The following is a 26245-nucleotide window of genomic DNA, read 5'->3' as shown; positions in this document are numbered from 1 at the left end:
GGAAAACTTGTTCTCTAATCTAATGACTTTCTTTTAATCACAAGCAGGCAGTAGTTTCCTTATTACCCGGAGCTTAAGAAATACATTATTCTTGAGAGTACTTCCTAGGATTTCTTTTGCTCACTTAAGACTCTATCTTTGAATTTAATTCATCTTCATATTATCGCTGCAGGGCACATATCCCTAATTATTCCCATCTAAAGGGACAGGAAAATGAAACTACACTCCTTGGAAAGCAGACATCTTTGGTATGTCTTTTCTGTGTTCCCTTGGACATAGTTTGTCATTGTGCACACTGCATCACAGATGGTGAGCTGTCTTTGGAGGGCAAGGCCTGTGACTTACCTGTCTTTGAATTCCCAGTGCCTAGTACGTGCCTGGTACCAAGGACACACACAGAAAAAAATGTGAAGAAACAAAGAATAATAATACCCAACACATAATGTTTACGTATTAATGTCTTATACATATGAATTCACTTAGTCCTTAGAACCCTATGAAATAGGTACTACTTTTATCCCCATTTTACATATGAAAAAACTGAAGAACAGAAAGTAGAGCAAGGTTACACAGAGCTAGGATCCAAACCTGGCTCTCGAGTCAGCCTCTTCATCACCACACCCTGCTGCCCCCTAAGCGCCGTGCTCAACAGGAAAATGCTCCATTCCAAGAGAAGCGTGTGCTCCCATCTCTAAACCCTCTTGGGTTTCTGTCAGATGTAGCTACACTGTGTGGTTCCTTTGGAGGCTTAAAAAGGGAAATAGCTGGACAGGCACACAAGTGCAGAAGAAATGAATCCCCAACCTTAACAATGGCTGTTTGTAAGGGTGTTTCTCAAATACCTGTGGGGATTTGTGAGAGCGCCAGCTGTACTGGTGACTGTGGAGACTCGCCAGCAGAACATTTTCATCAGTATCCACCTGGCCAAACCGCAGTGTCTCCTGTGTGTCATTACAGATCACAAAATGGCTGAAGACCAACTCTTCTACCTCAGGGCATTTGTTCTGAAAGAAAAAGGATACGAAAGCCAATGTGGATCAGATTAATTGCAAGATGTTTGGCAGCTGTCTGCCCAGTGGCGATTGTTACAACACAGAAACCCTAAAAGATCTGTTGTCATTAGCTCTGGTATACAAAGTATTCTATACTGCCAGGATAAGCACACATACAAAAATACCTTTAAGAGATTTTAAATGTTCCAAGAATGTGTTTTGATTTATACTCCCTCAAAATAAATCATACACACCGAAGAGTAAAAGAACAATGCGATCCCTCAAACTTTTAACATTTCTTAAAGTGAATTAACATGCTCCAAAGAGTGCGATACTGGGTAGTGCACGTTTTTGAGCAGAGTACTGGAGGCTAGAATTACCATGTTCCAGGCCTTCTAAACTCAACAATCAAGACCAATTACCAAAGCCACAGTTTGTACCCTACAGAAAGTAAGAATCATTTAGGTAAAACATCCCCAGATCCCTTAAGAGGGAGGGTGGATATGGGTGTGTGTAAATCTGCTCAGGGAGAGATGTAAATAAAACCATAACTTTCCCTCTATTGTTAAGAGGCTGAACACACAAAACAGATCAACTCCAGAGTCAGTGTAAGCCAAGTTGCAGTTTTCATGAGAAATAATGTTAGTTGAAACAGTTTTCAGTATCTGTTTCAGTTAATAGTCATCAATCAGCTAAAATCCTTCATTAGTCAGCTAAAGCGCAGCAAATTAATAATATATTCATGTGTTGATACCTCCTTTCTCATTTAATGGTGTCTCCACTGGTTGCTATTATATTAAAACAATGGCAAAGTGAAAAAGTATTTCCGTGCTTACTCTTTTATCACTCTGGTTAGGCTATGGCTTAAAAACAATAAATATACTTTTGGTAAACTAAAACAATGCTAAATAAATTACTTGAGAATATAAGAAAAAAATCCTAAGTAGCTAATTAATTTGCAGATAATGGGAGATAACATGTAACTGATGCTTCTCCAGTTGGCCTCTATTTCCAGGCTATGTATCTAAATAATGTCAAAATGCCACACTCCATCATTTGCCACTTTACTAAGAAGTGGGGGAGTAAACAGAGATACAACTTAGAGGCACAGTGATTCAGGCACACAGGAGGCATGAAGCCAGCTAACAATATTTCTCATGAAAACTTCAACTTGGCTTACACTGACTCTGGAGTTGATCTGGTTCCAGACTACAGATGAATATATCTGGAATCTGGCCTGGGGCATGACCAACTTGTGCCTATCAGGGTACAGACTCATCTTGGGAAACAGAATCTACTCCTAGTCATCCAGAATGCCCTTGAAGTAGGTGGGCAGGCTCCATGCTGCAGGTGGTTAAGTGGCCCTGACACTTCTTCTGGAGGCCCTTGAGGACTTCTAAGCCCTCTTGCTATCATCCATATATTCCCACTGAACTGAACCTTAATTGACAGTCACACTAATCACCAAAGAAGTTTCTGGCTAAGGGAGACAAAGTACTCATAACAACAATCATCTATCATCTACCATAATACTCTCTACTGTGGCTTTTAGTTGGTAGCAATGATTTCAAAACTTGCTTGCTGTTGAGTTTTAGATGTCGTGTCTTACCCAGACCCTGCCCATGCCTCCAACTGCATCTTGAGCTACTCTTCATTTGCTGAGGGCATTTGCTCAGGACACTCCAGCTCCACCAGCGTTTTCCAGTTCCTCTAATACTACACTGACCTCCTTCCAACTCATCCAACACATCAAACTACTTCCTGCCTCAGAGCCTTTCCCCTGCGTGGACATATTTTTCTCCATCTCTTGCTTGACCAATTTGTTTCTACTCAACTTTCAGATTCCTGTTTTAAGGTTGGTTTTAAGAACAGCCTTCTGAGATCCTCCTGAGGTCAAGTTAGATTCTCCTATTTTATGCTTACATAAAAGTCTATAGCTCAACTTCAGAGCACTTGTTAATTTGTACCATTATGGGTTCAAAATCGCCTCCCTCATTAGACTCTATGCTGCAGAAGGGCAGCAACCAGGTCTGTACTCTTTACAATTTTATCTCTAGTATCTAGCATAATGCCTGGCCGATAAATACTTAGGAATAAACAAAAACCCCAGTAGATTTAATTTGTAAAATTATAATTATATATTCACTATACAAAGTTAGAAAATACAGGAAAGGAGAAAGGGACGGAAAAATTAGGAAATACAGAAAGTATAGACTTTAAAAAATCTTTAATTTTAAACTCAGCAATAATTACTATTAACATTTTGGTGAATTTTCTTTAAACAATTTTTCCCTTCTGAATGTCCTGCCTGTTACTATTCTAGTCTATCCTATCCAATCCTTTCTTATATATTTATCTGCAAACCTTTAATCAAACTGGAATCATAGTATATAATAGTATATAATTAGTTTTGATGAGATTTTTCCATTTAGCATTATATAATCAACATGAACTGCTTCTCTCCTTTCAGTCCGAGTACAGACATGAAGAAAGGGATATGATTCCAATCTCCCACTTAGTTACACATCCTGAGATTAAAATTCAGTTTTCANGGTTCAGGCAATTCTCCTGCCTCAGCCTCCTGAGTAGCTGGGATTACAGGCATGCTCCACCATGCCCAGCTAATTTTTTGTATTTTTAGTAGAGATGGGATTTCACCATGTTGACCAGGATGGTCTGGATCTCTTGACCTCGTGATCCACCCGCCTTGGCCTCCCAAAGTGCTGGGATTACAGGTGTGAGCCACCACGCCCGGCTGGATAAAATTTTTATTATTTTCCATAGCTCTGTCTAGAGCCTACTTCCACTTGCTTGATGGTTTGATTACTACAATTAAGTCAATGGTAACTAGAATCCTACAATTCTGAAAAAATGCATAATCCAAAAATTTATACATGTTTGAGGCTTAAAGCAAGTGTAAATCCTCATATACAAGATAAAGGCAATACTATTCCAAGCAGTTAAACCAACAGTGCTCTCAATCAACCAGAAAAGGAAGTTAAACAGCCTCTACATAAATCCTGTTAGTTGGTGGAGATGTCACTATAGCTGGTTTATCTAAATTAAACAAAGCTTCCCTTGACTATGAACTGCACATACTGGCTATGTTGTGGGGAAACATTCCATAAACTGACACTTCTAGTCCCTAGATTCCACTTAGCATCATGTGACATACTTCTTTGAAGACCACTCCCTTTCTGGTTACTGTTCTCGTCCAACCTGATCTAAAGTCTACTGAATTGGAATATTTAAGGGCCCTTTGTGATGGCATCTATGATTCCGTGCAGCTGAATATGTTCAATTATTCCCTAGGAAATAGTTTTCTTCTTCCTTTGTTTGTTTAGGCAAGAAATCATTGTGAGATATCCAGAATGTTAAGTGATTCTACCCCAGAGCATGTGTTAGAAACTACAAGGAGCATTTTATGACTTTCGATTCTAAAAGGTTTGTCAGCTTTAGATTTCTAGAATTGGTTGTGTCCATGTTTCTTTTCATCCTATTGGGACTTACTGTTGTTAGCAACCTCTTGTGTGGTTTTAAGATATCTTGACCTCTTTGAAACCTTTCCAGGTGTCACTGCCACTTTCTTGATCTCTGCAATGTTAGTTACATTGTTTAGTGGAGTTCAGTTCCATGAACTTTAGAAATCCTCCCTGAGACTATGAATTGACTAACACCCAAGGTAGCATAAACATGTAGACACAAATGTTCCTAAAACGAAGCTTGCTGGGCAATGCCGGATATGACTTGGAGTCTGGAAAAAGGAATATTTTGCTCAATTGTGCATCTATGACAAGCTCCAGGTGCAGTTTGAAGTTGAGTGGCTAGTTTTTCTGATCCTCATGTAGCCTCTCGTTAGAACACAGCAGAATTTGCAACTGGGAATGTAAGGAATTCCATGAAGACCCTCTGGACCCATTAAGGCTTCTGGCTTCAGAGGGTCCTAAAACATACTTATATTAGCATACAGAAATATAGTAAAGAGACACTGTTTTTTCATAAATATCCTCTAGGTTTTAGTCTTAAGAAGATTATAATGACTGCAACTTATTTAAAAAGTTGCATGCAGAAGATGCAGTCACAAATTTAAAAGAAAAAACAAAGTTTATTAGGTTTCTGTTTTATGTTTACAGTTTGTAATTAAAAAGCTCCTTTTATTTTTGGTAATACAGTTAAGACTTTGCAAGGATTCATACTTGGGCTAAGAATCCCCCTATTAGTTTAACTTTAGATGTGGCCTACTATTTCAGTGATTTCTTAGCCCTTCTTTTCAAACTTCACAGGTTGGCTATTCTAACAGACAAATCATGTTGCCAAAACCTAGGGGTGTGAGACAATGTCGAAGTGACACTGTACTGAGAATCAAAAGATAAGGAATTCAGTCCTAACTCTACCACTACCTAACTTAACATTTCTATTTGTTTCCTTATCTATAAAATATGCATAACAAATAATACAAACTGCACAGGAATGCTGTGAAAATAAAACTTGTATAAATAAATACAAAAAGGCCTTGAAACAGTGCAAAGGAGTGTGAAAATGAAAGGTGTGCTGGTGACAGTGGTTGTCTATTCATTCGTTCCTGCTGACACAGAAACTATATGTCTGTAATGTGAAAACTGCTGCTCCCCACCCTCCTTAGCCAGTGGTTATAATCACCCTTCCCATCCTGGCTCCAGCGTCCAGGGAATTCCAAGAGTCTCTGAGGGATATGCAAGCTATGCATCTTCAAATGACTATGAAGAGTTATCCTTCCTCTGCTTTGCTTTCTATCAGCTAAGGCCTGGAGCTTGCTGTGTGTGCAACAGTAAAGTGACTACAGCTATAGTATACAATTACACGTAACTGCAGCTTCTCAGAGGCTTCTTTCCTGTCCCTCATAGTTCATTGCTGGGAATGCAATGACAATGGAAACTTAGAAGATCTGAAAGGTTATACAGCAAATATTACCGTAAGTTATCTCTAGGTGGTTGGGATTATAGGTGTTTTTTGTTCAGTTTTGTCAGTGTACCTGTATGCTCTTACTTTTGCAATCCATAGGAAAAAAAATTTAAAAATAGATTATTTTGAGACAAATAAAACACCTTTTAAGTATGTTACAAGCGGAAAACAACTTAAACACTTTTAACACAGACATTTCTCAAGAGGAAAATTAGAAAACAACGGCATGTGATTTACCCTAAAAATACGAGTGCAATACCATATCAGACAACAAAATTTTGAAAACACTTTTATGAAAAAAAGACATGTATTTCAGTGTCCTGCCAGTTAATGTGAAGTAAATATATTCAAATAAGAAATGCTGCATTATAACTACTTTTCCAAATTGTATACCAATAGTGCGGCAATCTGATGAAAAAACAAGTAAGAAATCAGAATCTAGCTACCCTCAGATGGAGCTCGAGGGATAATGTATTCTGAAGCTGGTCTAGAGACCAGACGGGAAAACTTGTTCTCTAATCTAATGACTTTCTTTTAATCACAAGCAGGCAGTAGTTTCCTTATTACCCGGAGCTTAAGAAATACATTATTCTTGAGAGTACTTCCTAGGATTTCTTTTGCTCACTTAAGACTCTATCTTTGAATTTAATTCATCTTCATATTATCGCTGCAGGGCACATATCCCTAATTATTCCCATCTAAAGGGACAGGAAAATGAAACTACACTCCTTGGAAAGCAGACATCTTTGGTATGTCTTTTCTGTGTTCCCTTGGACATAGTTTGTCATTGTGCACACTGCATCACAGATGGTGAGCTGTCTTTGGAGGGCAAGGCCTGTGACTTACCTGTCTTTGAATTCCCAGTGCCTAGTACGTGCCTGGTACCAAGGACACACACAGAAAAAAATGTGAAGAAACAAAGAATAATAATACCCAACACATAATGTTTACGTATTAATGTCTTATACATATGAATTCACTTAGTCCTTAGAACCCTATGAAATAGGTACTACTTTTATCCCCATTTTACATATGAAAAAACTGAAGAACAGAAAGTAGAGCAAGGTTACACAGAGCTAGGATCCAAACCTGGCTCTCGAGTCAGCCTCTTCATCACCACACCCTGCTGCCCCCTAAGCGCCGTGCTCAACAGGAAAATGCTCCATTCCAAGAGAAGCGTGTGCTCCCATCTCTAAACCCTCTTGGGTTTCTGTCAGATGTAGCTACACTGTGTGGTTCCTTTGGAGGCTTAAAAAGGGAAATAGCTGGACAGGCACACAAGTGCAGAAGAAATGAATCCCCAACCTTAACAATGGCTGTTTGTAAGGGTGTTTCTCAAATACCTGTGGGGATTTGTGAGAGCGCCAGCTGTACTGGTGACTGTGGAGACTCGCCAGCAGAACATTTTCATCAGTATCCACCTGGCCAAACCGCAGTGTCTCCTGTGTGTCATTACAGATCACAAAATGGCTGAAGACCAACTCTTCTACCTCAGGGCATTTGTTCTGAAAGAAAAAGGATACGAAAGCCAATGTGGATCAGATTAATTGCAAGATGTTTGGCAGCTGTCTGCCCAGTGGCGATTGTTACAACACAGAAACCCTAAAAGATCTGTTGTCATTAGCTCTGGTATACAAAGTATTCTATACTGCCAGGATAAGCACACATACAAAAATACCTTTAAGAGATTTTAAATGTTCCAAGAATGTGTTTTGATTTATACTCCCTCAAAATAAATCATACACACCGAAGAGTAAAAGAACAATGCGATCCCTCAAACTTTTAACATTTCTTAAAGTGAATTAACATGCTCCAAAGAGTGCGATACTGGGTAGTGCACGTTTTTGAGCAGAGTACTGGAGGCTAGAATTACCATGTTCCAGGCCTTCTAAACTCAACAATCAAGACCAATTACCAAAGCCACAGTTTGTACCCTACAGAAAGTAAGAATCATTTAGGTAAAACATCCCCAGATCCCTTAAGAGGGAGGGTGGATATGGGTGTGTGTAAATCTGCTCAGGGAGAGATGTAAATAAAACCATAACTTTCCCTCTATTGTTAAGAGGCTGAACACACAAAACAGATCAACTCCAGAGTCAGTGTAAGCCAAGTTGCAGTTTTCATGAGAAATAATGTTAGTTGAAACAGTTTTCAGTATCTGTTTCAGTTAATAGTCATCAATCAGCTAAAATCCTTCATTAGTCAGCTAAAGCGCAGCAAATTAATAATATATTCATGTGTTGATACCTCCTTTCTCATTTAATGGTGTCTCCACTGGTTGCTATTATATTAAAACAATGGCAAAGTGAAAAAGTATTTCCGTGCTTACTCTTTTATCACTCTGGTTAGGCTATGGCTTAAAAACAATAAATATACTTTTGGTAAACTAAAACAATGCTAAATAAATTACTTGAGAATATAAGAAAAAAATCCTAAGTAGCTAATTAATTTGCAGATAATGGGAGATAACATGTAACTGATGCTTCTCCAGTTGGCCTCTATTTCCAGGCTATGTATCTAAATAATGTCAAAATGCCACACTCCATCATTTGCCACTTTACTAAGAAGTGGGGGAGTAAACAGAGATACAACTTAGAGGCACAGTGATTCAGGCACACAGGAGGCATGAAGCCAGCTAACAATATTTCTCATGAAAACTTCAACTTGGCTTACACTGACTCTGGAGTTGATCTGGTTCCAGACTACAGATGAATATATCTGGAATCTGGCCTGGGGCATGACCAACTTGTGCCTATCAGGGTACAGACTCATCTTGGGAAACAGAATCTACTCCTAGTCATCCAGAATGCCCTTGAAGTAGGTGGGCAGGCTCCATGCTGCAGGTGGTTAAGTGGCCCTGACACTTCTTCTGGAGGCCCTTGAGGACTTCTAAGCCCTCTTGCTATCATCCATATATTCCCACTGAACTGAACCTTAATTGACAGTCACACTAATCACCAAAGAAGTTTCTGGCTAAGGGAGACAAAGTACTCATAACAACAATCATCTATCATCTACCATAATACTCTCTACTGTGGCTTTTAGTTGGTAGCAATGATTTCAAAACTTGCTTGCTGTTGAGTTTTAGATGTCGTGTCTTACCCAGACCCTGCCCATGCCTCCAACTGCATCTTGAGCTACTCTTCATTTGCTGAGGGCATTTGCTCAGGACACTCCAGCTCCACCAGCGTTTTCCAGTTCCTCTAATACTACACTGACCTCCTTCCAACTCATCCAACACATCAAACTACTTCCTGCCTCAGAGCCTTTCCCCTGCGTGGACATATTTTTCTCCATCTCTTGCTTGACCAATTTGTTTCTACTCAACTTTCAGATTCCTGTTTTAAGGTTGGTTTTAAGAACAGCCTTCTGAGATCCTCCTGAGGTCAAGTTAGATTCTCCTATTTTATGCTTACATAAAAGTCTATAGCTCAACTTCAGAGCACTTGTTAATTTGTACCATTATGGGTTCAAAATCGCCTCCCTCATTAGACTCTATGCTGCAGAAGGGCAGCAACCAGGTCTGTACTCTTTACAATTTTATCTCTAGTATCTAGCATAATGCCTGGCCGATAAATACTTAGGAATAAACAAAAACCCCAGTAGATTTAATTTGTAAAATTATAATTATATATTCACTATACAAAGTTAGAAAATACAGGAAAGGAGAAAGGGACGGAAAAATTAGGAAATACAGAAAGTATAGACTTTAAAAAATCTTTAATTTTAAACTCAGCAATAATTACTATTAACATTTTGGTGAATTTTCTTTAAACAATTTTTCCCTTCTGAATGTCCTGCCTGTTACTATTCTAGTCTATCCTATCCAATCCTTTCTTATATATTTATCTGCAAACCTTTAATCAAACTGGAATCATAGTATATAATAGTATATAATTAGTTTTGATGAGATTTTTCCATTTAGCATTATATAATCAACATGAACTGCTCTCCTTATAAACATTTTCTCTCCTTTCAGTCCGAGTACAGACATGAAGAAAGGGATATGATTCCAATCTCCCACTTAGTTACACATCCTGAGATTAAAATTCAGTTTTCATAATTAATTGGGATCAATCTTCTGTTAACACAGAGGTTAAGTTACCAGATGGAGCTTGAGTAGAAAAAAAATTATACTACTTCATCTCTAAAAACTGATCTTTAATACATGATGAGGGTTTTAGGAAAATATGTAAATTAAAGAACACAAGGAGGTTGTTTACATTTTTCTAAAGAATATTCAGAGTCCTCATGGAACTGTTTCTCTACTGCTCCTTCATCTGTGGAGTTCATTATACTGTAACAAGTTTAAGCATTTCTTGGAATGTTTTAAATTCTGTTATAATATTTAAAAGTTTGTACGTATTTGATGTCACATCATAGATGTCGAGCCTCAGAATGCTCACTTGGAATCGTAATTAAAAGATGGCTTATCCACAGTTAAGTTTCATGGAGTGTCATACAGGCATTTGCAATTAAACAAAGATACCATTTTGGTGTATGGGAAGACACAAGTGTAACCTTAATTTAAGAAAAAAACCCTTTTAATACTATTTTGTCCAAATCTGGGAAAGTGATATAGAAATGTAAAACAAACTGCAAATGGTATTTTGGATCCTTAATCTGTTTTCACAAAACAATCATCATTTATAAAAGAGAAAAGAAAATCTGTAGCCAGAGAAATCAGACACTGATGAAGGCTTCTGTTAATCTTGAACTCATGACCTAAAGGTGGAAGGCCAAATTGTTTCATGCTTCAACTGTCTGGTCCATCCACACTGGGTAAAAATGACTTGTCTCCAATATGAATCCAATAAAAAGTATGTGGAGAACTCACATCACTTTGCTTGCTTATTAAATTCATATTTTTCACTGGCAGCAATTACACTGCATGTGAGCAGTATACACACAATAAAATCCAAGTTTGGGAAACTAAACTTCCCCTTCTAAAGGGAATAAACCACATTCATAACATCTTAGAAACAATGAACTTAATAACCCTCTGTAAGCCCATTTCAATGTCAAATGTCCTATAATTTCAAAGTAGTGCACTTGCATATTTACTTTAGAATACACAGGGTTAGGTGCCTACCACATTAAAACTTGGTGGCAAGTACCCTTGACATGAGAGGAAACAAGAAAATTACAGCAACAATTACAGAAGTATATCCTCTTGTGGCTCATGTTAACATTGCCAAATCCCTGTATAAATCAGAACCAACTATTCATAGAATGTACCTGTCAGCAATATGCTATGTGACATATGGCTCTACTTAATCAAATATACAATTCCATTAAAAAAAAACTCAGAATATTCCTTCAAGGCACTATGTTAGCCAGTCAGTCATTCACACTCTGATGTGGTTTAAAACATTTAAATATTTATGCACCATATTTTATTTATATGTATAGCTGTGTCTAAGAGAGTATTTTTACCCTGGGAAGAAACTGGTTTTTCTGAAGACCATTTTGCAGTAGTTGCTACATATGAGTCCCCTTATAATGGGTCTGATACCAAGACAAAAATATCCTGGGTTTAAATGCTCTATCAATGATTCTTTTACATTTTCTAGGTTTGTTTTTTATTAAATGCATTGTTCAAAATATGACCAGAAAACAGAAATTGGAGCCACAGAGATTTTTTTCACATGGCTATTTGAACCAGCTGCAAAGATTTAGATCACACGAGCTCTTATTTTACGCATGTCCTTTGCAACAAGAAAACCATGGAATGCCCTTAAAAAAGATTTTAAAAATATAAAACAGATGTGTTATCTTCTTTCCCTTTGCTATTGTAGTGCCATGTTAGGCAATTAATTCCTTGGTCTTGTATAGGTCTTCATGCATATAAAGAAAAACATTTATTCCCATACAAATGCTTAGAGAACTAAAGCTCCTCTACCCCTTCACTGCTCCATCCCAGAAGGAGGTCAGTGGGGGATGAAGGACCATTTCTCTTGGGGAGCCAGCTTTGCACAAATGTGTGTAACATATACAAAACATGGGTGAAATGTCTCAGCTTAAATAGCAATACAAACTTGATGGCAATACGATATAACACTAAAATCAGTAAGGAAAGCAGAAGTGATTTGTTCTAAAATTACTCAACATATTATAATACAAATATTCTGTGAAGTTACTTTTGTGCTAGCAGACACACACAGGTTTCCCATTTTAAATATGCCATTTATCATAGGCTTATACTTCATCCCAATGGTTAGTTTCTGATAAGAAATAAAAGTTTAAAAATTATTTAAAATAATCAAGGCTGTCTAACTGATTTAAAAAAATCCAACATTCAAAACTTTTTAGTGAATCAAAAAAAGTCAGAATGATAGTAGAGAAAAAAAACTAAGACTGTATTGTACTCACATATTTCATCTTGTTGCTTTTTTTATTTTGTTTGAAAAGATGGAATGCTTATCATCAGAAAGGCTCACACAGGTTCTTTATTTCTGCAATGGACACTTAGACAATTTGATACATAGCTAAGTCAAAGTTCTGGCAAACTAAAGCCACAATACTTGGAAAAAATTTCTGGGAATATGTTACTTTCCACACAGATGTGGTACATTAGTCACAAAAATGTGGGCATGATCTCCAATGCATGTGTAGAGAACCCATATTCTCCAAAGTTTTTCAAAAATAACATGCATCACTTTGCCAAAACAGAGAAAGCCTCAAGTATAACGGTGCCCATCAAATTCTTCATTCTCTCACATTTTTGTTTGTGTTTAACATTATCAGATGTGATAGGATATATAACCTAATAAAAGATCATATGTGAACAAACTGTAAACTGTTCTGGAATGTGCATACCTGTTGCCAAGCTTGTATTGCAGTGTTTAGAGAATGGACTACATGCTGTCCAAAGTTTACAAATACAGAGTCAACTATCATGGTGCAGTCAAGCAGCTTTTCCACTACATCACTGGAAACTGCCATCTGACCGAAGATGCTGAAGGGTTTCACCACACTTTGCATAGTGACATTTCTGCACTCGAGAAGTTTACAGTCGGCTTGAGCTGCGAACCGGAACTCCTGACAGACAGAATCATTATTCCACTGTCGAAGATACATGTGTGGTTCTCTGAAGGAAACAATCATGTATTCTAGTTCAGATGGCATACTTCTATCAGAAACAAATGGCTGTAGGTACTGTGGTGCAGCTGTTGAGAAAACAACCAAGGAAAACAGCAATTAAGATGAGCCAACGCTTTGTGAAAATAAAGAGTAAAATGACATTCAAACAACTTACTTTTTGATTATTGAAATTAGATTCGGTGTTTAATAAATTCAAATTATTTCTTGAAGATATAATCTTTGGATTGCCATTTTATATTTGCAAACAAACTGTTTTGTTCAATTAGGCCTCTTAAATATATGTTGTCCAAAAGTTAGTTTCACAAAAAGTTGATCACAGAAGTCAATAAATATTTGAAAAGCAGATATCTATCTAAAGAGAATTTTATAGAACTGCTCTGTATCTCCCAATCAAATCTCAAAAACAAAAAAACATGACTCAAAGAGAGGTAGAGAAAGCAGGTTCAACTTCATTTTTGCTGAAAAGGCAAGATGCTTAATAGCAGTTATGTTTGGTTTTAATCTGATTTTCTCTTCCTCCCTTCATTACCTGTAGGTTAAAAACCTAATAAATGAATCAAAATGTATCACCTAGAAAAGGTTTGGTACAGAACATAAAGCTTAAGAAATAATTACCCAAGTAACATTAGTAAACTTATAAAAGGCCACTTTTGGTGTGTGGGAAATTTTAAACTTCCTTCTAAACTTGAAAAAATGAGACCCCTTTAAATTAATTTGAGACTATGCCTATCTTTTGTGGAAGGTATTCATGCTTTTGAAATCAGGCAATACCAAATACTTTCGGAATCTGTTTGCTACTAATGTAATGACTCAGGATACTGAATAAAGAGATCTGATATGGTTTTGTTGGGTCCCCACCCAAATCGCATTTTGAATTCCCATGTGTTGTGGGAAGGACCCAGCGGGAGATAACTGAATGTTTGGGGAAGGTTTTTCCTGTGCTGTTCTCGTGATAGTGACTACATCTCAGGAGATCTGATGGTTATACAAAAACAGGAGTTTCCCTGCACAAGCTCTCTTTGCCTGCTGCCATCCATGTTAAGATGTGACTTGCTTCTCCTTGCCTTCTGCCATGATGGTGAGGTTTCCCCAGCCATGTGGAACTGTAAGTCCATTAAACCTCTTTTTTCTCCCAGTCCTGGGTATGTCTTTATCAGCAGTGAGACAATGGACTACTATAAGATCATAACTGGAATTATGATAAAACCAGCAATTTTTGTAACTTCCTTGAAAATTTTCATTAGGTAGCTCAAAAACACGTCAGCTCAATACCATGGATAACTTCTAGGTTCATAAGTTGGCTCAGAAGTAAAGGGTATGCCTGTGCCAAGTCAACCTCAGAATAACTTTGCCACTGCTTGCTTTATACTTCCAGAAGATAAACGATCTAAGACTGAAGACTTTTGTCTTGAAGACACTCAAGAGAAAATGGTAGGTATTAAAAGGATGTTATTCTGATGCTAAAGTAAAGAGTACCTGTGCCTAGTTGGTCAAGGTGATGACAAAGGCGGAATTCCAGGTGAGCAAACTGGAAGGAAATGCAAAGGGATGGGACAAACCATGGAGTAAAGCAGGAGTCGACTCTGGTACAGGCAGCCAGGGCTGTTGGAGTCACAAGTGGATCACAAGTGCTTTGAGAACCGGACTCACTTGCAGAGCTATGGGAAAGAGGTGATAAAAGAAGTTCAATAACCAAAATTGCCCAATATTACATAAGTGAAATGTCTTTTTATAAGGGTTTCTAAAACTAGTACTCAAAATCCTATAGTCAATATTTTATCAAATCTTCTGTATTTTCTGATGTGAATTAGTTGTTTTTTAAAATTAAGTTCGTGTTAGGCCAGGTGCGGTGGCTCATGCTTGTTATCCTAGTACTTTGGGAGGCCGAGGCAGCAGGATCACTTGCGCTCAGGAGTTCGAGACCAGCCTGGGTAACACAGGGAAACCTCGTCTCTACAGATAATTAGCTGGGTGTGGTGGCATGCACCTGCAGTCCCAGCTACTCAGTGGCTGAGGTGGGAGAACTGCTTCGGCACAGCAGGTCAAGGCTGTCAAGCACTGCATTCCTGCCCGGGTGACAGAGCCAGACTCTGTCTCAAAAAAAAAAAAAATTCACATTGATTATTCTCTACGAATTGTTCACGGAAAACTTTCAAAGCATTCCTCAACTGTCAAGTCATGCTGACCTATCTCCAAATCAATTTGCTTCCATCCACATCTCACAAAACTTATGGGGCATTTGTTCCATTATTGGTTTAAGACCAATGCAATTGAGAACGATTCTGCCATTCAAAAACCCAATACTTCGGTATCAACATAAATATTTCACTTTTGTTTTACTTCTCCAGATTGTTCATATCCATAATCCTATAGGAGTCAGTCAATACTCTTCATTAAGCACTCACTGAATACTGTACTAGGTACCATAAAAGTTATGACCATGTCCAGAAGAATGAGGGTCCTATGGACACCTACAGTGCATGGGTTCTCTCTTCACTTGCCCATCCTCTTAACACTATTTTATACAAGTTAAATCTTTTGTTGTTGTTGTTGAGATGGACTATTGCTTTGTTGTCCAGGCCAGGCTGGAGTACAGTGGCATAATCCCGGCTCACTGCAAACTCTGCCTCCCAGGTTCAAGTGATTCTTCTACCTCAGCCTCCCAAGTAGCTGGGATTGCAAGCGCCTGCCACCATGTCTGACTAACTTTTGTATTTTTAGTAGAGATGGGGTTTCACCATGTTGATCAGGTTGGCCTTGAACTCCTGACCTCAAGTGATCCATCAGCCTTGGTCTCCCAAAGTGCTAGGGTTTCAGGTGTGAGCCACCATGCCCAGCCTATACAAGTTAAATCTAATTAAAATGAATAGTGAAGGCATCCATAGAAGGGAAGATGTCTGCACATGGTGGCTGTTCCAGTGCACAGGAAGCATGCTGCCTAGATTGCATTAATGCTAGTAGGAGCATAAGACCTGGGAATTTGGGATTGTTGGGGGAGAACAAGGTGTGTCCTGTTAATTGTGGATCACTGAATCGATGTTGCCCTTTTCCCACTACTCACTGTCCTCCACTCTCTTCTTTTCAACCTGAAATATGCTCTGTAGCTATTGCAGCCTGGCTCCCAAATTCATGAGGAGCCCAAGGACAAGCACTGTGATTTATAGTATTCTAGGGAGAACTATGACAGGAAACACTAAAGAAACAAATCCTTGATTTTCAAAGAACTCACAGTCTAGCTGGTGATACTCAATACGTAGACATTTACAAACATGATCAAACAGATCCACCAACCAGGAATAGGGAAGTGGGAAGTGCTGCCAGAGTGGAAACACAAGAGGAGCTTAATGGCATGGGGGAATCATGGTATTTTCAGAGGTGTGACTCTTTCATTGGATTTTGGAAGAGGTTGTGAACAGGCTGGTGAAAATGAAAGCTAGGAGCATTCCAACATGTTTACTGCATTGTTTAACCTCAAAGAGTTTACAGTTATGTGGTGTAAGCATTTACTGCAATGCTAGTAAATCTCCATTGCATACAAAGAAAACAGACTCTGGGGCACTAGGTTATTGACTATGCAAAAAATGCAGCTAAGTATATTCTTAAAACATCTATAATTGAGGAATGTAAACCAAGTAACTTTCTAGGAATTTATCTGTAGAGTTAACAAAAGATTTCATTGTCAAGATAAATTAAAACTTGTATTTATTCAGAAACAGGAAAACATATTAGTTGTATATGTGAACAACTAATTAGAACTCTTTCCCTTATACTACTCATATAAGTTTTTAGAAATAGGGTACAATGTTAGTCAAAATATTATAAAAAATACAGGCAAGAGTTCTATGGGGCCAGTTTTTTAAAATGGGTGCACAGTTTGAGGTGTTTATCTGAAGCATTTTTCTGGCCAATTATAATTTTTGACACGCTAAGATTTTCCAAGATGTATTTTCTAACTCCCGAGAGTGGCAAATATTATAACATATTGCAAAAGGTTGCTAAAACATCAGGAGTATCTAATATAATCTTTACTTGTAACAAATTGATAAATCCTTCACTTTTCCTAAATTAAGCGCACAAAGCAATGGCCAGATGTATTTTTAGGTATATACAGTAACTCCTGAATCATAAAATCATACTCCAGTAAGCATTAGTGCCAGTAGCACTACACTAGTCAGCGATACTCCTTCAATCTTGGAATCCTGACTAAAACGGTTACTAGATTAATGTATATTCAAAAATTAAGACTTTTATTTAAAAATTGGAGTCAACAAAATCATACATTTCTTAAACACAAAATATAGTATACGTAATTTAAATATACATTATTTTTTCATTAGCACATTTATAGTTTTTGATATTCTTAACTTAAATCGCCATTATATACTATAAAAGTAGCATGTATGTGTTTACCTTTTACCTAAGGATTAAAGAGGTCTAAGTACAATAGGACTCAATAGTCCTAAATATGAGTGATGACCCTGCTAGAGACTTGCAGTAGCTACATTTGTATAATTACCCTAATTAGGTACAACAGTGGACTTTAATCTGATTCAGATCTCAGAAGGTAAAACATCACATGCATAATAGGCAGAAAGAGAGAAGTAAAAAAAACTCACAACTTATTATAGTTATATTTCAACACTTCTCCTTTTCCCAAAAGACTTTTAAAATAGGTCAAATTCATGGCCAATGACAATGCTCACAGAATTACCTGGTGCTCTTCACTTTTAACATGCTGGAAAATAGCTCCCGGAAGCAAGACCTCTCAGACAGTAATAAACACAATTCACTATTCAGTAGTTTATTCAAAGAGCTTTAAGTTCAGAGGGCTATTTAAGTGTTATTTTTAGAAGAGTGGAAATATTCTAGACAGTGCGAAGGATGGCAGGTGTTTTATTTATTCCTTCGTTTTAGCCAAAGAATTACTTACCAACTGTCCTGAGTGACCTACAGAGGGGATCAATTCTTTAAACAAGGAGTGTCCAGTACATCTAGATGTAGACTGATCCTATCTTAATGGCACTGTGGGGACCTAGGCACAATTCCTAAAGATCCAGCCCTGAATGTCACTCTGGGGTAAACCCCTACAGCACAGCAGGTAATGACGCCCTGAACTTCTTTATGGATCCCTTTATGGTAATAAAGATTTTATAATATAGTATAATATAGCATAGATATTAAGCAGAGAATGACCAGGATAGGAGAACCTAGAATAAAATGTATGCACTGCATTTATATTGTAGTACTGGGCAAGTTATTTCACCTGAATAAATTTCAGTATTTTTCATTTACAAAATGAGTACAGTAATTAGACCTCCCTTTTTCAAGTATTATTACATCAGCTACTGCATATAAACTACTTAGCATGATGCCCACTATTTGATTAAAAAAAGATGGAAAAAATCCACCCCTCTGTTTCTTGTTGGCAAGACAAGGTACCACACTGGCTACATAGGTTAATGTTAAGTGATTCTCTTTAGCTTTCTAAGAGGGATCTCACAACAGCATATTGGCATTCATCTCAATAGGGCACTGCCTCTCAACATTGGTTCACATAAATTCTCCTCTACCCACTGCATGAACACTGCTCTGTCCATCCAAGGAGAGTGCTGAATGGCTGAGAGAGGACGCGGGGGGACGTGTGTGCCTGCTGCACTGTGATCCTTCCACTCCTTACAGTGGTTGTTTTCTAAATGTCTTAACCCTAACTCCAAATAACAAGCACACTTTTATTGTAATCCAGTATACACACATAAAACGGGGAAAAAGGTTTTTATGAAAATACAACACACACTATTTTCTATTGAGATAATATATTAATATATATAAAACATAACATTTATCAATTTAACCATTTTAAAGTGTACAGTTCAGCGACATAAAGTACATTTGCATTGTTGTGCACCTCTCACCTCCATCCCTCTCTAGAACTTTAAAATTTTTCCAAGATGAAACTCCATGTCCATTAAACTCTCACTCCCCACAGACCCTGGCAGCCACCACTATACTCCCCAAGAATTTGACTACTCTTGGGATAGCATATAAGTAGAATCATATAACATTTGTTTTTTCTCAAATTATTTTCTATTTTATGTTATTTTAAAAATTCCAGTTGTAACCAGTTATTTAATAACCCACAAATGTGCTCCAATTTGTAGTTTGAAAAATAACCTTAAATTAGCTCTCAGGTAAAACACTCCTTTACATCTAACTTACAAGAAAAAAAAAAAACAAAAAGGAAGAGTAATCTCCTAAGGTTCATAGAGTAAGCAACATGACAGAGAGAGCTCATAAGTACCATCATCCAAGAACTCTGAGACCTGAGGAGCACCTGAGTACTTCGGGGTCTGTGTATGCGAGAAGGACTACATGGCAAAGGCCAACTCCCTGGAGGACTTTGGACACAGAGTTCAATCACCAACTAAAAGTAAATAGCAAAGGGCCTCAAAAGCAAACCTGGTGAAAAAAGTAAGCATTTTTTCTACTCAAGGAAGAGAAGACAAAACTCAGCTTTAGCCCTAGGGAAGGATAAAGGAAAGAATTTTCTGGATTAATCCTGGGTTATACCACTGTGTAACTAGAAACACAGGTGACAAAGCAGTTCCAAATGTCAAGATTTATGTCTGAATGGCTTATAAAACTAAACAAGTTACCCCCAAAATCTAGATACATCTAAAAGTGCAGACCCAGGTAGCCAAATGGAGAGAAACAATATCTGGAAGGCCACAGTCAGTTTTTGGGAAGAGAGAGTTCAACCAGCAGAGAGAAAAGAAATGATTTAGCGATTTATCCATCATCATGCTTTCTCTGATTCCTTCACTGTCTGTATACACAAGAACCAAGACTTTGTGGAATGAAAAGCTTCTGCACACTCACATACTCATTCATACACACACAGGCTATGGATCGCTGTCTCAAAGATTACCAAATATGAGTGGACAGTGATTTTTTAAATGAGATCTTAAGGAAGTAAGAAGAAGAAGAAGAAGAAGAAGAAGAAAATATATACATATATATACACTAAAAAGCACATCCAAAGATGGAAGCACTTTATAAAACTCACCAGAGGTTTAATTTTTATCACATGAGGAAAGATCTATACACCCTTAAGCCATTTCTCTTTCCAAGATCCCTTCTGTCATGAGTCAGCATTTTGGGGGTAAGGATAAAAAGTCCTTATAACCAATCTGCTCTCACATGCTTTAATACTGTGAGAAGATGACCATGAAATATGGACAAGAAAGTACCAAAGTCTTGGGACAGATCAAGAGTTTAACATGATCATCAAACAACTTATACATGTTGAGATCTGCACAGTTACTATTGTGTTATATGATAAATGTCTGTAATTTGTGTGACTTTCCACAGCCAAAATAAATATTTCTGGAGTTATCTCTTCCAGGGTAAGGGAAGAGAGAAAAAAAAAAGTAAAAAGTTGTTCTGATCCATCAGAAGACACCTGATTGATATCAAACCCAGGGAACCTGCCAGGTTCCCTTTTATTCCTCTCAGGGCTAGTCACCTGGTAAGAGGCTGCCAACTGCAAATATGAGTGTGTGCTTGCTGGGTGTCTTCTGTTTATTCTCTCAACCCACCTTCTACCATTCCCCACCTTCTTCTCTGCCTCTGGAAGGGAGCTTTCTAGACTGCACCAACAGGCTACTTTGTCCTCTGGCTTCTTCTTAGATTCAGTCAGTGGGAGGTACCCACAAGGCAACTTAGAAGGCAGAAGGGGAGTGAGGTAATAGTATGTATTTTCCCGGTTCCTCTGTAGCCAGATCTCTGTACCTTGGCTGTGTTCCTCTACCATACATAGCTACAAACACCTACTCTGAGTTAGAGTTTTGACAATGGCTCTATCACTTGGCTCCCTTTTGCCTAAGATTGGGACCATTTCTCAGGGTTCCTAGCCCATACTTTCGTAGTTCATTAAACTCTCCTCAATCAGCCAGTCTGAGATGCCATCTGTTTCCTGTCAGAACCTGACTGACAAGAGGTTTACTTAGGCTTTAGCAACAGGTAACGGGTGTGGACAAATACATACATGATGGGAGTAAGATAAACAGCTGAAATGGATAGCATGACCAGGGCTCCAGAGGCTGCATCCCTTGCCTCTAGACCACTACACAGCAAATAGAAGAAGGGTTTCAAAGGTCAACACCATACAGGTCAACATTTACTTCAAATGCTCCCTCCCCAAAACCACAATAACATCAATCCATTTGTTTTCATATGACTAAGCAAACCATCTTTAGATATAGTTAAAGATATATCTAAAGATAGTGGAACCTAATTAATGACTCATTTTTTATGTTTTGAGACAGGGTCTCGCTCTGTCACCCAGCATGGAGTACAGTGGCATGATCTCGGCTCATTGCAACCTCTGTCTCCCAGGCTCAAGCAATCTTCCCACCTTAGCCTCCTGATTAGCTGGGACTACAGGCATGCACCGTTATGCTTGGCTAATTTTAAAAATTTTTTTGTGGAGAAAAAAGTCTCACTATATTGCCCAGTCTGGTCTTGAACTCTTGGACTCAAGCCATCTTCCCAAAGTGCTGGAATTATAGGTGTTAGCCACTGAGCCTATTATTGACTCTTTTTGTCTTTAGTCATTTTCACTGGGGGATCCCTGTCATCCACTGAACTGGCTGGCACCTATTCTGTCCTTAAGGTCTCAGTTTAGAAATCAATCTCTCAATACCAAATAGCATACTGGTGATGCGGACAGGCCTTAAACCTAGGTCTTCCACCTTGAAAGGTAGAATAGAAGTCTTCTGCCTCTATTAAATATTACCCGTATTTATATATTTACAGTGATGCCATTACTGTAGGAATATCAAAACTTCATCTCAATTATAGGCAAGAAGCTTTTTTTTTAAATTAGCCTTCATGAAACGTATTTTTGTGACCTTTCTTCTAGTAATGTCTAAGGTCAATCCTTCTCAACCTACTGAGACTATCTCTTATAAGACAATCTCTAATCATAAAAGTGCCAGGTTTTTGTCCAGATTTAGATTTCTCATGTGACAGAATATACTGAGGCTAACTGTAAAAGCTTTCTGTCTGCATGAAATGTTGACATATTATCAAAGCAGTACTGTTTTCTTTCTAGAAATTAGATGAATTATATTAAGGATACATATTATCCTTAATAGTGTTTTATTATGTTGACTTTTAAACCAACTCTTCTAATTTAATTTCATTAATATCAATTTCTATCTGAAAAAGTGATTAATCCCAAACAATTAAATTGAGATCAATTGTGGAATATCAGGTAAGTTGAAACATCTCTGGTGAGGACAAAGATCTGTGATCACAATGTCAGAAGCTTGGTGAAAAACTGCCTGACTTTGATTGTCTGCTTAAATTTTTGTTTCCTAAAGGCTCCACATTTCTGTACTGCTAAGCTTACCACAAAAGTGATTTTTATAAACGTGTCAGATTCCGAGGCATTAACTTTCTCTATGCTTCTTTCAATGATGAAAACACATTATTTCATAATTAGAATCAAGAAGTCATTTCTAACTTGATACTATTAATGAAACTCAAATTTAAAAAAAAATCAATGTAGTTATCCATAGCTCTATTTTCTGAGATTTCCTGGTTTCTGATGAGATAACCTAAACTTAGAAAGGCAATCTTTCCATCCATCTGACAATTCATCACAGGAGGGTGTTCATTTTATTACTGAATTATATACAAGTAAAATTAAAACACTACTTCTCTAATATATTTTCACTAATTCTGTAATAAAAGCTAAACTGTTAGGAAGGTAAATATTTTTAAAGAGCCCAAATGACCTAGTAATAGAATATATGAAATATAAAACACACAACACATTATCAAGCATATAAAATAATCGTGAAAAAGACTATGAGGCTACAGACCAAAATGTTAACAGAAGTTATCTCAGTGTGATTATGGGCAGTGTTGTTTTATTTTCCAAATGTTCTTCAATGAACATATATTATTATTATTTTTAGGTAGAGTCTCACTCTGTCTCCAGGCTGGAGTACAATGGCATGATCTTGGCTCACTGCAGCCTCCGCCTCCCAGGTTCAAGTGATTCTCCTGCAACAGCCTCCCAAGTAGCTGGGACTACAGGCACCTGCCACCACACCCAGCTAATTTTTATATTTTTAGTAGAGACAGAGTTTCACCATGTTGGCCAGGAAGGTCTCGATCTCTTGACCTTGTGATCAACCTACCACGGCCTCCCAGAGTTCTGGGATTACAGGCATAAGCCACCACGCCAGGCCTGAACATATATTATTAATAAAAATAAATATTTCCAAAGAAAAAGTATTCACAATAATTTATAGTAAAAATAGGAAGTAGACCACAAAGTGGTATGCTATGATTATAACCTTGTAAAATCGTGTACACATATGGGCAAAAAGTAACAGAGAAAAGAAAAAACATTTGATTTGCAAGGTATTGGAATAGTAGATGGTTTTTTATCTGTTATTGTCAGAATGTTGTTTCAGGGGAAAGAAGGAGGTGTTACATAAAAGGAATAAGAACAACACTAAGCCAGTCCATCAGGAGAAGTGGCACGTGGGGCATCAACAGCAATGAACGGCATAGCTTCATAGTGCCTTTTAAAGTTTTAAAAAACCAATTAAGAAGAAAATATTTCTAAAGTTCACCTTTTAGAAGGGGACAATTCATTTTATTTAACATTTCTTTTAATGCCCTAGGATAATCATTAAACATATTGATTATTATGTCATTAAGATTCTACTGAGGTGTGTGTATGACTCTATTCCTCTGTATTTTGAGATTCAAGATGACTAGACTTTTTGTTTAGTTTGCTTTTTTGCATTATTTTTTCTTTTTATATTTAAGGAACAGGTTCTTAGTGAGGGTTCACAGAGCTGCATTATGAGTAAAAACACAGGATTTTGAGTGCACAGACTTTGAAACATCAGATTTTGTCTTTCTTTGTGGTTCTCATCTGTTGTTCAGACAGATGCAGCTGCTAGACAGCTGAGATACAGTTAAGTGAGGGGTCACTAGATAGGAAAAGATGACTTGATCATTGTTTCCCAGGGTAATGCTACCATCTCATCTTTCACTGAATTACCTTTGGTCATCAGCTCCATTTTGACTGCTGTTCAAGACAATTCTCCAAAGATCTGAAGATACTAATTTCTTCTGGTCATTCACGAAATTGATATTCGGCAACTGCAGTTCACAAACTTTGCTTTCAGACAGACTAAATTCTCTAAATGCAACAAAAGACTTCTGGAGTTCATCCCAGTATTCCAAGCTACAAGGAACCTATGTTAAAATAAAAGAAAATTAGAAGTTGCAGATAGAAACTATGCTTTTATATTGGTTGAAATTCAAATTAAACCTTTATAAAAGTTATAATATTAAGACCTTTAGAGGAGAATAAGGTTATAAATTAACATTAAAGGGAAACAATAGTGCTGAGCACCATGATTATTCAGTAATAGTCCAAACAGCTGTCTGACTTTCTTTTTTGTTAGTAGTTAGAATTTCTTTTCATATTACTATAGATTCATCCTGTTTGTTTTTAAAGACCAATTCAAAAATAATACATAAAAACAGCCAAAATTTTAAAAGTAATAATGGGAACAAATTCTACAAGGTGTTAAATGTATTATAAACCCACAGTAAGAAAAAGATAAGGCTGGTGTAGTAACATACAAATAGATTAAAAGAAAAGAATAAAGTAGCACAGAAAGGGCTAAGTACAGACAAGATTTTACTGTGTAATGAAGGTGCTGGCCAGGCATGGTGGCTCATGCTTGTAATCCCAGCACTTTGGGAGGCCAAGGCAGGTAGATCACCTGAGGTCAGGAGTTCAAGACCAGCCTGGCCAACATGGTAAAACCCCGTCTCCACTAAAAATAGAAAAATTAGCCAGGTGTGGTGGCACACACCTGTAATCCCAGCTACTTGGGAGGCTGAGGCAGGGGAACTGCTTAAACTCAGGAGGCAGAGGTTGCAGTGAGCCGAGGTCATGCCACTGACTACACTCCAGCCAGGGCAATAGAGCAAGATTCTGCCTCAAAAAAAGAAAAAAAAAAAAAAAAATTAATGAAGGTGCCGTGTCAGATAAGTCGGAGAAAAATGGAAAATGACATTNAAAAAAAAAAAAAAATTAATGAAGGTGCCGTGTCAGATAAGTCGGAGAAAAATGGAAAATGACATTGCAAGAACTGACTAGTCACGTGGTAAAACCAGAGTTGGTCCCTACATCATTCTTTAAGGCAAGCTCCAAAGGATAAAAATGCTGAAAGCCTAAGAGAAAAAACATGTTATTATTTAAAAAATATTATAACAGGGTAGCCTTTTGTATGTATGGCATGAAACCCATGATAAAATCAAATTTAAAGAGTAAAATAGGACAAGACAGGTAATATTCGATGACAGGTCAAGGAATATTCATTCTGATAGGAGAGCGCTCTTACAAATCAATGAGAAAATGACACATAATCACAGAGAAAAGACTTTCTTTAAAAAAGGTAGATTTTACAAGTTCCTCAACTGTGCTAAATGTCTACTGCAAGCAGAGCATCCCCCGGGGGCTCTTCTGCATTACCCTTGTGAGACTTTGGAACGTGGAGAACCAATGAAAACATGATGCGCATGCTGCTTGCCATGCCACAAGCAATAGGCTTCTTTGCTTCTGACCAGGAATCTTATGCCTTCTGCCAGCATCCATGAAACACTAACAAGAAAGCTTACTAGCTTGCACTGGCTAATACCCGAGAACCTGATAGCAATTAGATTACAGAAAAACAAAACAAAACTATAACCAGTCAGTAAACACAAAAAGTTACTCAACGTTACCAATACTCAAAGAGATTCAAATTAAAGCATAATATTTAATAACCCTTCAGTTTAAGAAGACTGACACGTCTAAGTACTGTACAACTATGAGAAAAAAACTTTTTTTTTTTTTTTTAAGACGGAGTTTCACTTTTGTTGCCCAGGCTGGAGTGCAATGGCACGATCTTGACTCACCACAACCTCCACCTTCTGGGTTCAAGCAATTCTCCTGCCTCAGCCTCCTGAGTAGCTGGGATTACAGGCACACACCACCACGCCTAGCTAATTTTTTGTGTTTTTAGTAGAGACGGAGTTTCACCATGTTGGCCAGGAAGGTCTCGATCTCTTGACCTTGTGATCAACCTACCACGGCCTCCCAGAGTTCTGGGATTACAGGCATAAGC

At 37.7% G+C, this 26245-nt stretch overlaps 1 protein-coding gene across 1 annotated transcript in view; it reads right to left on the bottom strand.

The window, feature by feature from the left end:
• Positions 1 to 26245, bottom strand: part of VPS13B (vacuolar protein sorting 13 homolog B) — an 829147-nt gene that overhangs the window by 88385 nt on the left and 714517 nt on the right. The window contains exons 40-43 of the mRNA XM_037730112.1: positions 24124 to 24320; positions 14514 to 14695; positions 12753 to 13102; positions 7277 to 7438 (exon numbers count right to left, since the gene is read on the bottom strand). Of these exons, the coding sequence (XP_037586040.1) occupies positions 7277 to 7438; positions 12753 to 13102; positions 14514 to 14695; positions 24124 to 24320 (891 nt within the window). The remainder of the gene's footprint in view (positions 1 to 7276; positions 7439 to 12752; positions 13103 to 14513; positions 14696 to 24123; positions 24321 to 26245) is intronic.

This window comes from Cebus imitator, unplaced genomic scaffold, assembly GCF_001604975.1.
Source record: "Cebus imitator isolate Cc_AM_T3 unplaced genomic scaffold, Cebus_imitator-1.0 Scaffold331, whole genome shotgun sequence".
NCBI lineage: Eukaryota > Metazoa > Chordata > Mammalia > Primates > Cebidae > Cebus > Cebus imitator.
The sequence above is the reverse complement of the archived record's forward strand: the minus strand, read 5'-3'. Positions and strand labels throughout refer to the sequence as shown.